The sequence below is a fragment of the Berghia stephanieae genome, chromosome 3, assembly GCF_034508935.2.
Source record: "Berghia stephanieae isolate SIO BIC M18660-M18661 chromosome 3, UCSD_Bste_1.3, whole genome shotgun sequence".
In the NCBI taxonomy this organism is placed as follows: Eukaryota; Metazoa; Mollusca; class Gastropoda; order Nudibranchia; family Aeolidiidae; genus Berghia; species Berghia stephanieae.
In genome coordinates this window covers 78,113,009-78,125,508 of record NC_088362.1, presented here as the reverse complement: position 1 = coordinate 78,125,508, position 12,500 = coordinate 78,113,009, and the positions used below count along the sequence as shown (strand labels likewise).

The window sequence follows — 12,500 nt, the reverse complement described above, 5'->3', positions numbered from 1 at the left end:
AGTCAAGAAGAAGAAGAAGAAAAGGCGATCTTCGAATAAAAGATTCAAGCTAGAAGGAAAAGTACATAAAGCTCATGTGCAATTGTATAGAGAAATTCAAACATTGAACAGAATTCACATTCATGCTTATACAATTTCAGCGGTTTCTTTCCATGCCCAACGCGCTTTATTTGCATAGCAATTGATATTATGGAACAAATAGCTATTTCATACTGAACAAGTCCCATGTTTGACGTCTTTTTCTTTTTCTGAGATTGATATAACATTAGCCATTGGATATGTTCAAACACTCATTTCCACATCAGTCGTATGGGGCTATGTCTGTGAAATGCTGTGTCTAAAACACCAGGCCCTTGGTTAAATATAATATGGCCTCGTGTTTATTGTGCCCCACAAGATCACTGGGGATGATCAATGTTGCTTGACTCTTAAAATAAATAAAATCAAATACGGTTCCCTAAATTCATCACAAGGGATATTTCTTTTATCTCTAGAGCCTATCACGAGAAAAGGCCGAGATGACTCATGTGTTGGCCGCAGTAAAGCGCCGCAAAGAGAGCAGTAGGGAATTGTGCGGCTATGTGGTCCTATGGTATGATAAAGCGCCTTCGGACCGGAAGGTCCAGGGTTTGTGTCAAGCTCTGAGCGCATAGTTGAGTCATTAATTGAAAAGGCTCTTTATTCACATCCTCTCATCGTACCAAGGTTGCCTAACAGGTGTCATGTCTCGTCCTACATGTTAAGTGTTGCTCTTGGCTAAGGAACCCTTGTAAAGCACATTGAGCACATTTATTGGATATTGCGCTATATAAATGCTTAAATTTATTTCTCAATAATCGATACATAGGCTATTAAAACAGCTGAGATTGTATATTATTCAATCTCAAGAGAGAAAAATCAACTTACCACATTGGCCATGCTGAAGACGAGGAAGGTGATGACGGCAGTGAAGGTATTCATCTTGGATCTTGTCGACGTATTGAAGATGTACAATCCCAAGAATCGTTTGGATTAAAATATGAATCACTTATTCACGTTCAAAAGGAACGAAACGAAATTCACGCAAAGGTAGATAGGTAGGGGTGAATAAATTGATGTCAATAACTCCCTGCTATTTTATTATCAGAACAAGGAATATAATGTTGATATTAAAGTTGATATGAAAACTAAATTGAGTTTGTCTTTTTTTTAACACGTTATTTATCAATAAGTTTAAAAAATACGGGTATCTGACGGTGCACGCTATGTCTGCATGATTTGAAATCCAACATGTTTCTAAAGTCGTTTTTTTGTGTTTTGAAAATGTTTTTTGTTTATTTTATCAATTACCAACAGCCTGGCGACAATATTATAAAACCAAGCTTGGCATATCAGGTCGGGATGACTTACAGGTGACGTTGATCTCAAAACAGATCTTTTGACAAATTTAATTAATAGCTACTATGTGTATGTTTCAGATGAATGAGGCTGGGGCGTTGCTTTTGGAATCGCAATGTAAACAGGTTGCAGTCGAATCCGTGGAGAGAGGGGATGAACCCGAACGAATTGCAATTGAAAATGTTATAATGATATTGTAACGAATAATAATTACGGGCGGAAATGTTATTACTGTTCACGGGGGATTTGGAAAAGTCGATTGACAGCTAGGGATTTCTGCTAGTTTTGAAATTTTTACAACACGGACGTGCTCTTGAAATTAAGGCGATTTCCGGTCTTGCTTCTGAAGTTTGTTTTCTGGGGAGAGAGAGAGAGAAAGAGAAAAAAAAAAGAAGACATGATGAGAGAAAATAATCAATCAATAAAAGTGAAATGGTCGTAATTTGTGGTTCAGCAGTCCAGTGGCACGGGTTCTTATCAGTTCTTATTTGTTATCGTGTAATGGGGTTAATTTTGGGTTGATTGTTTGCTTTTTGTTCTGTTCTTTTTTTTTTCTTTCTTTCTTTTTTACTTTACCATTGCATTTTTTTGTTCGTTTTTGTTTTGTTTTTTGGGGGTTTTTTGTTTTTTTTTTTGTTTTATTTTGGTTCTTTTCTGCTTGTTTGTTTTTTTTTCTGTTTTATTTGTTCGTTAATTTTTGTGTGTTTGGGGGGGGGGGGGGGGTTGTTTGTTTGTTTCTTGTTATTTTTTTGTTTCGTTTTGTTTTCTGTTCATTTTAATTTTGTTTTCTTTTTGTGTTTTGTTTGTGTTTTTTTTTTCGGGGGGGGGGTTGTTTTGTGTTGTTGTTTTGGATGTTTTAGAACTTTGATTTTGTTTTGTTTTTTTTGTTTTTTTTTTTGTTTTTTTTTTTGGTTTTTTTTTTTATTTTTTTTTTCGCCGTATATATTCATTAGAAAAGTTTAAGTTAGCGGTGGATTGTGTTGCAGTGCAACCCTGGAGACTCTCACCGTACTCAGGTGTAAAAAATGAGTACTTAGCCGTTAATAGCGTTGTCTCTGTTAGAAACAATGCAATATCATCTAACAGGCACCATGCATGTTTTTGTTACCCGTGTTAAAATAATATTTGTATGTTAGGTTGATTGCTTTGGCAAACAGGTAAATGATAGATATCTACGATCTGAGATCCAGGAAGAAACGAGCAAATTGGTCTTATATCGGGTCAAATCAAACGATCTGCAGATTATTGCCCAGTGTGAAATCATCATCGGTCAGGTGGTCAAACAAACCTTGACCAGCTGATGCTGTTGTGACAGGTACTCGCGTGAACAACAGGTAGGGAGGATTCCTGCACTCAACAAACTTGATAAAAACTGTTTAACCTGTGTTTATGAGCACGAGAAGTTATGTATGTGTTGGGCTATGTGGCCGAGTAGATTTTTTAAAAACTTGAGCATTAATATAGAGCAATATCAACCAGACGTACTCAAGGCGCTTTACAAGGGGTCCCTAGCCAACAATAACACTTAACGCCTGGTAGGCGATATAACATTTTTTTTTTCGGAATAAGACCCTGCTGTTAACGGCCAAGTACTCATTTTTACATCCGTGTACGGTTAAAATAATATGAGTAAAGAGTCTTTTCTAAAGCCTCAACTATGCGCTGCTCAGAGCGAAGTCCCAGGAGCGAAGTCCCAGGTAAGAGAGTTTGGCCAAGATGAGGGTCATTTAAACCAATCTATATTTGAAGGACGAGTTCTCTGGCCAAATTTTTAAATACGTGCCTTCCCAGAGCACAACATTTAACTGGTTAAAATGTATTATTTCGGGATGAAGCAAACTCCGAAAATTGAATTTTATGGAAAAACAGTTATCTACAATTACAAGATTTGAGACTCAAGTAGTTTATGGAACTATATCATAGTTAAACTTCTCCAAGAAGCATATCATTGATTTCAAATAAAATTTTATTTAAATACAGTAAACTCACTTTTCAGTGGCATGTTTTCGACATAGCCGTATAGATGGAACGAAATTGACGTCACTCAGCTCTTTGTTATTGTTTTTAGCCCGCCATTTTTATGAGTAGTTCTCACTAAATTGTATCAATCAGACTATAAAAGTTTAAGGTTACACATAGTTTTGTGAATTGGTAAGTTATATCCGGCTGGCGGAATGTTGTGAGTAAATTGTCTAAGCGCAAAGCATCAATTAAACGGTGGATTAATATTATGATGTCGGGTTGGGATACATTCGATTCCAGTCTGAGAGGTTTAAAAGAGAGGAATGAGAGGTCCGTGATTGACCTCGGTGTTCTGGTAGACAATAAGATTCATTGAAGCACAAGAGGTCGTTTATGTGTGAAATTGCTTGAGGCAACAATAATAGTCATAGTTCACCGTAACAGAGGACACAACACCGTGCGTGTACTGTACATTGCTAAGTGATACATAAGATTATGCAAACCGATGCAGTTTTAAGTTGTCTTTTTATTATGAGTTTAGTTTTGTTTTATCTATTTTTGTTGGGGTTTTTTTTTGTTTTTGTTTTGTTTTTGTTTTTTGTTTATTTGTTTTGGGGTTTTTTGTTTAGATTTTTTTTTGGTATTGTTTTGTTTACACGTTATAATCGTAGCAATCGTGGTACCAATCGACACCTAGATGCGATGCGATCGACTTGTATCGTGTTACTTATACTAAAGATGATGTACATACACCTACATATAAAACACAAATACATTCCCACGCACACATACAAACACAGATGAAAACACACAAACACACACACACACACACACACACAAGTGATCTTAAAGCTTATTGAATATTGTTTGGCAGGTGTGATACATAATCTATAGTCCTCCCCGTTGCCACTCGCCAATTATATCAATAAATGTCCAAAGACGTTGCTGTTGACTGGGTATCCCTTGTAAAGCGCTTTGAGCACAGTCAGTGATATTGTTGTATATAAATGTCCAATCTTTTAAAGCCTAGCTAAATCGTTAGTTCTTAATAATGCGTAAAGGCGCTCGACGCGCTGTATAGTGATAATCTAAATAAGCTAATTAAAGGATATTGAACCCTTATATTACACTCTTTCTTAGTAATATTATCATATCATTTTCCTGTGATTCTCTTCACTGGACATCCATTTACTGTTCCAAGTCCATGTTACCCAACGATAATTACTTTTCTTTATCGTTACAACATTTTTCAATATAAGTTTTGGAGAAGTATTCCGTCATAAGCTATCATCAAAAGAGACCTGCGTAGCAAAAAAAAAAAATAATTTAATAAAAAGACAAAAAGAGTTATATTATTCAAGTTTCCTCCGATGCCATTTATTAAAGTTTTTAAGATATTATATATACAAATGTCGTTGTTACAGAAAATACCACTGTTTCATTCTCTGATCTACTTTGCTTGTGATGTTTATTCAGTTATTTTTTATACATCGACATCAGTCTGACAATCCCGAAAATGCAATTTAAATGTCACAAAAACTCGCAGGATCTTCCCTTTATCTGGAATCCAAGTTTTATGTATTCTTTTAGATTGTGTTTGTCGAAAGGCAATTATCCTTCAATACCGACACCTTGCATTCCAAAATTGTCGAAATATCTACCTCGAAAAAGAGATAAACATGATAAAATGTCGTCATTCTATGCATTAGAAAATAATAACTTACATAGACAATGATTGCAATTATTTCTTTTCTGTATTATTCGTTTTTACATTCTCAATCAGAAATTAGTTTTTTTCCTGATGCTTTATCGCAACAAAAAAAAGTGTGAAGATTTGAATAATATTGAAACATTCAATGATTCATTACAAACTATCAAAAAGGTCTTGGTCAGAATCAGTCGCTTTGTATATCGGAGAAGAAGGAGAGAGAGAGAGAGAGAGAGAGAGAGAGAGAGAGAGGGGGGGGGGGAGAGGAGGAGGAGGGAGGAGGAGGAGGAGGAGGAGGGAGGAGGAGGAGGAGGAAGAATATGAAAAAGGAGGAGAAGAAGAAGAAGAAGAAGAAGAAGAAGAAGAAGAAGAAGAAGAAGAAGAAGAAAGAAGAAGAAGAAGAAGAAGAAGAAGAGAAGAAGAAGGAGGAGGAAGAGGAGGAGGAGGAGGAGAGGAGGAGGAGAAGAAGAAGAAGAAGAAGAAGAAGAAGAAGAAGAAGAAGAAGAAGAAGAAGAAGAAGAAGAAGAAGAAGAAGAAGAAGAATAGGAGGAGGAAGAGCACGATGAGAAGAGTCTTCGATAAAGTTACAGCTTGATTACTTTTTGACAAGGTGAGGGTCATCTTACTCAATCGATATCTGAAGTATTTGGCCAAAATTAAAATAATATTTCATTTATCAGTGTTGGCAAAGCTTATGATAACCTTTTTATCTTGACGAAGTCTTCAAAGGCTAAGGATTAATTGGCTCTATCTGTAGATATCTACAAATTGAGAAAAACCGATTTAAAGTTTTATTTGTTGTTGAGCAATAAAATTCATTCACTATTTTTGTACATAACTTTTGAACGAATTCCATCATTTGAACCCCCAAAAATTGTCAGTTGAAGCAATTTAAATTCTAATTGTAATGCATGTATCTCAAAAATCTTCCAAAACTAGAGATAGATCAAGGTAATCCCAAGTCCGTGCTCGGGAAGTAAATATAAAATTATAGATAATGATGGACAGCACAAAAGAGAAGAGAGTATGGTGTGACAGGAAATATTATAAGTATTTAGTATTATGATTGCAAAAGGTCACATGATATTTTCTGTGACAACAATATACGACCGTAATCTGAAAAAGAAACCCCACATATTAAAGGTTTTGGCACGTAAACTCGTCCTTTAAAGATCGATCGACTGATCTTGCCGAAATCTTTCAAACCCGAAGTTCACGGAAGTCCCAGTTTTGAGTTTTTGACAAGATAAGGGCCATTTTGCTCGAACGATAGTTGAAGGACGAGTTTTCTTACCAAATTTTAATACGTTCCTTTTTTTTCAGAGTACAACAGGATAGACCTTTTCAGGAGATGTGACCTTTCAATTTTGTCAGTTTGAAAAAAATAAATATGAAATTGTTTTTAATGATTCCTCTGTATGTTTTCCTCTTTAAAAGAAAAAAATTTTTGCAGATGTTTTGTTCTATTTCTTATGTTGTTTGTGGTGGTTATTCTTTATGTTTCTTTTTATTTCTTTTCTTTTTTTCTTACCTGCTTTTTAAAAAAAATTGGATTGCGTCTAAGTTGTTGATATCAGCGTGGTAATATAATGGGGAATATGATATCATCACGGTAATACTATTTCACATCCATTTCATAGGATTTATGGAGACATTATTGGCTACAACATAATGGAGGTATCGCACATAAAGAAATTTGGCAACATCGCGGCCGTAAAGTCTAAGTTGACGAATCTATTTTTTTATTTTGTTTATTTTCAGTCTTGTTTTGTCTTTTTTTCCCTTTTCGAGGAAGCGATGTTCTTTTATTTAACATACTGAAATTACAAGGAACCTGTATGACGATCAACAAACTAATTTACAGCATTAAGAGGAGGCGATTCGAGGTATGCTTTAATAATATCATGTGTAAGTTCAAACACAATCTGCCATTACAAATTGTCTATTTACCTTTTTGGCAACAAGTAAATAAGTAATAATACGTGCAAGACTACAAAAGAATGACTCGTAACCTTGGCAATTGATGTAAACAATGCTGCAAGTCCTAAAATATTAAAATACAGAAGGTTCTGAGAAGGACGGCTTGTTTACTACAAAATTTCAGCGATCAGTGTTGTAATTGTAAAACGATAATATGTGTTATAAAGTCTGGTTATGTGAATCGGATTTTAACATTAAATGCACATAATTAACAACTGCTTTATTCATGACAAAAGCAGTATTACCCTCGTGTGTGCATCCTAGCGTCGACTGCACGACGAGTCTCGTCCTGCATATTGTTGCTGTTGGCTATGGAATCCTTGTAAAACGCTTTGAACACGTTAAGTGGATGATGCGCGATATAAATGCCCTAGTTTGTTATTTTTAGTCAGATCATACTCAGTTTTGTGTCACTCGCCATGTGCACACATGCATTTACTTGTAATTGAGTGAGTCTAAATATAGAATTAATGTAAAGTCAATACCGTTGTTGGTTCTTGAGTTGATAAGTAATATAATGCTATAAGTACACAACAATCGGAAACAATCGTATCAAGGGATTTAATTTCTTAACCGAAAATTAAGGGTTAGCAACTCTAAAAATTTACTAAATAAATGGAGACTCAAATTGTCTGAAACTGACTATTACTGAGTACACATGCACTTATAACAGTGATAACAGTTAACAAACGCTACTATTAATACAAGTTATTGATGTACGCACATAAAACTGTCAGGGAATAGTTTAGAAAAGGAAAGATGTTACGTGAAGATAAAGGTATACAGGCGATGTTACAAATCATTTATCAGATAGAATGAAAGAAAATACGACCACCTCAACGTCGTTTTACATCATAGGGCTTCGTGTGTGTCGTTTTCCATAATTTATTATTTGTCTGCTTGTATGCCTGCTTGTGTGCGTGCGTGTGAGGTTTTTTTTCTTCTGCGGATTTAAGAGTTCTGTAACATTCCTACCTACCACAGCCTCTTAAGAGAATTTTTTTTAAATGGTGTGGAAAACTTGATTTAATTGAAACTTTGAAACTCTTTTCGCCATGGACACAAAACAAATGTAAAGAAAGGTTTTCATGGAAACAATATTTTATGACCCCCGTGCCAATAGGGTATTATGCTGTATGTATAAACTAAATGAAAACAATGAAAGACAACATGATCAGAATCGACAAATTACAGTTTATTTTCTGTTTGTTGTGTTGGGGGGGGGGGTATATTTTTTATGTACGAGTATGTTTGATTGTATGCTTTTTATTTGGTTATGCTTTGTTTTCATTTGACTTCAGAAAAAAGAACCTCAGTCTCCTCGGTGAAGACATTTAACCAAAACTCAATTCGATAACAGGTTGAGCTTAAATTCAAAGCTCAGGTGATAGCTCCATCAGCATCGGATTGTTGCACTTTCCATCTATATCTCGTGTACAAGTGAACGATACGGTGCACCCCAAGTGACCGATATCAAAGGCGCCCTCCAGTTTCGTGACCTGGCAGTATTGACAACCTAATAAGTTGCACGCATGAGGCCTTCCATAATTGAGAGTTAAGGGTGGAACCCTTTCATATGCCTTTTTGTACGCAAACTGGATGCAACATGCACGATCTGTCTCGCAGTATGTTACAAAAGCCCATGCTTTAGTTCAAATTGTGCTGTTGTTGTTATTATTATTATTATTATTATTATTATTATTATTATTATTATTATTATTATTATTATTATTATTATTATTACTATTATTATTATTATTACTTTTGTTGTTGTTATCTTTGTTGATGTCGGTTTGATTACCTAATAGCAGACAAAACTCCTATTTTATTTCATAATAATATGTTGCTATTGTTGTTGCTGGTGGTGGTGGTGGTGCTATGGTTTGGGTGCCTTTATAACAGCAACCATTGTATCAGCACGGTGTAAATGAATGTGGCACACATGAAAGACAGATGACAGCTGACAGATTTCAGGTTTTTAAAGCTGACAATGGTGGATTTAATCAAGACAAAAAAATAGAGGCTGCGGTGAGATTACAATTCGGAAAAAAACTCGAAAAAGGTCAATGCCTTCGTCAGCTTTTTGATTAATTTGAGACCAAGACTGCCCAGATTCTTTCTTGACAACATCAGTGAACTGGGATTTATGATTACCCGCTCATTAATCACATTCTCGCACATTCTCTCTCTTTTACTTTTATCTCTCACGCTCTCTCGCTCTCTCCCCCTCCCCTTCTCTCTCTCTCTCTCTCTCTCTCTCTCTCTCTCTCTCTCTCTCTCTCTGTCTCTCTCTCCCTTCTCTCTCTTTCTTTCTATTTAATCTCCCTTCAGCTCCTCCCTCCCCTCCCCCCTCGTAGTTTCTTTTTCAATTCTATATTTCCATTATTTAACTGTTTCAAATGCCAGTTATCCAAAACATTCAACGAGCTGAACATCAAACCCATCGCAAAGTAATCATTTTAAAAACGCGGAACGTCGAATAACAAAGATAGCCACTTCATTCCATACCCTGACTAGAAAACTTCTGTTATACCGTGAAATATCATTTTAATCCCTCAAGCATATAAGTAATATTATGGCCAATCCGGACCTGCCTACTCCCATTTAAAAAATCGTAAAATTATAAATCGACTCCAATTTCAGAACTTGATGAGCGTTTCTAAGTCATAAAAACTAATGGTAAATGAAAGTTGTTGCCAGACTACATCATTGTAAGGATTTTGAAGTGCTTTTTAATTCTTGTGATGGCAAATTGTTCTTTTATAAAGTTAACTATAGATAGTATCCCCTTGGCTAAGGAGTTCACAACATTGCCATACGGAAGAATTACAGACCAACACACAAAACTATGTGTAACCAAGAACATTTATAGTCTGGTTCATAAAATTTAGTGAGAAGTATTCATAAACGTGGATGGCAAAAACAATAACAAAGACCTGAGTGACGTCGTCTTCGTTCTATCTCTAGTGACTATTATTTTTATCTCCTAAAAATTACGAATTTTTATATTTTCAAGTTGGCAGGTCTGCCAATCGTCTCCAACGGTATTATCTCGTGGGGAAACAGGTGCCAAAAATTGATTTTAAAATTAAAATGAACAAAAATGTGAGACTTTAGTTTTTGTCACTTTAAGACATTGTGTTCATTTTCCTCAGTTAATTAACAACAACAACAACAAAACTTGAGCTTTTATATAGTGCAAAATCCAGTCAACGTGCTAAAAGCGCTTCACAACAGCAACGCTTGACGCATTGGACAAGACATGACGCCTGTTAGACGGTATTGCATTTTTTTATCTGACAGAAACAACGCTGTTAACTTCCAGGTACTCATTCTATTCCTGAGCACGGTAAGAGAATGTGAGTAAAAAGCCTTTTCTAAGGAGTCATCTATGCACGCTCAGAGTAAGATTCGAACCCTGGACCTTCCGACCCGAAGGCGAGTGTCATACTACTAGCCGCACAAAAAAACCTAACACAAGTCTCTTTTTTTAAAATTAGAAATTCAGTGTTTAGCATAATATAAATTGCCCCACCCTAATACTGTTTCGAGTCGATGGGCCACAATTTGAATAATTTTTAAGCCTTTTTCAAACCAGCAAATTTTAATATTTTTTCATGCTAGCACTGAACTGTCGCTTCTTTAGGGGGCAGTCAAGCATGACCGACCAATCGTTTTCATGAGATCAGGCTATAAATAAACACGATAAACAAAATAACAAAATGAAGATTTCGGCGCGACTTCAGTTTTATATCATGCACATTATGTACAATCATGAGTACTCAATAAAATGATATTAATATAGAGTTTACCGTTATGTGAAACTCAGACGAATGCCTTTTTTTCAAGTGTTTGCGATCAATAAACTGCTCTTTTAATCGCCCCGTCATAATGTATAGAATCTCTCTCTCTCTCTCTGTCTCTCTCTCTCTCTCTCTCTCTCTCTCTCTCTCTCTCTCTCACTCACTCTCTCTCTCTCTTTCTTTCTCTATCTCTCTCTCTCTTTCTTCCTTTCTTTCTCTCTCTCTCTCTCTCTCTCTCTCTCTCTCTCACACACACACACACACACACTCTCTCTCTCTCGTTCTCTCTCTCGCTCTCTCGCTCTCTCTCTCTATCTCTATCTCTCTATCTATCTATCTCTCTCTCTGTCTCTCTCTCTCTCTCTCTCTCTCTCTCTCTCTCTCTCTCTCTGTCTCTCTCTTGATCCTTATTAATATATCAATTTCTATAATATTTGTCGCTTTCTCTATTTTCCGTTAACAAAATTAATATTTCGCGAGCTAACTGTATCGATCACAATACAAAATATGTTTACACCATTTACTGTCAATGTCTGAAACGATACCGAATTTTTATCTGTCGTCGCCAATCTGTTTTTTTTAGTAATGTATTTGTTTTTATTGTTGTTGTGGTTGTCAGCTGAAGAAGGGTTTTGCGTTCGAAACGTTCCGTGTTTGGTATTTTGTGCTTTTTTAAAAGCTGTTATATTGGTTCTGGTTTATTACTTTTTACAGTCCACGATTGAACTTTGACGAGCTTTCTATAGAGCAGTAAAGTTAGGTGCCCCAAACGTAAACAAAGGTCGAGAAGCACGTGGCAAACCACATGTTCCTGTCTTGACAGCTCACGTTCCAATGTAAATAATAGAAAAAAAATAACCTTTAAAATTTGGCTGTTAGGTGGCAAAAGAAACACATATTCATAAATACTCGATCATGCATCAAATAATGTCTAGATATGGATATTTTATGGAACAAAAGGTAAAATTTTCTAAAATTTATCAAAAGTTACAGTCTATCTATTTTTAGACCAGAGCAAATTATTGCGCTGGTGTGAACAAAACGAGAATTATTCGGAGCCTGATTTTCATAATAATTTAGCCTTATATTATTATTTCTGCAACTGTTAGATTTTATGTAAACATATTTTCAATACTGAAAGTGTATTGCCTACAACTCAAACTACAAAATTGGGAGACCTATATTGTGCGTAAATTATTCCGGTCCCTAACGGAAATCACTAGCAACTTGTTATTGTTTACGTTTGGGGCACCTAACTTTACTGCTCTATTGACACGGATTTTTATTAAAAAATATATAATCGGATTTAAAATAGGACATCGATTTTATAACGCCATTCTCACACTCCTTGAGTCACTGCTTTTGGCGATTAGAAATGCATGTTACATGGATGATACTGGGGGATCTGTTTAACCAGTCAACTGCCGTACTCTGGAAAAACTCGTATTTAAAAATTTGGCCAGAAAACTCGAAATTCAACAATCGATCGATTTAAATGACCCTCATCTTTAGCAAAACTTTCAAACATGGGACTTCGCAGAGTCCGAGTTTTGAGAGTGTTTGCCAAAGATGAGTGTCATTTAAATCGATTGATATTTGAAGGACGAGTTCTGGCCAAATTTTAAAAATATGAATTGTTTATTTTCCAGAGTTCTGCAGTTTACTTGTTA

General features: G+C 35.6%; 1 protein-coding gene across 1 annotated transcript in view; it reads right to left on the bottom strand.

Moving 5' to 3' along the window:
- The window catches only part of LOC144969351 (matrilin-1-like), a 217,998-nt gene that overhangs the window by 201,713 nt on the left and 3,785 nt on the right, over positions 1-12,500 (bottom strand). The window contains exon 2 of the mRNA XM_078908460.1: positions 907-1,734. Coding sequence (XP_078764586.1) covers positions 907-960 — 54 coding nt within the window. The 5' untranslated portion in view covers positions 961-1,734. The remainder of the gene's footprint in view (positions 1-906; positions 1,735-12,500) is intronic.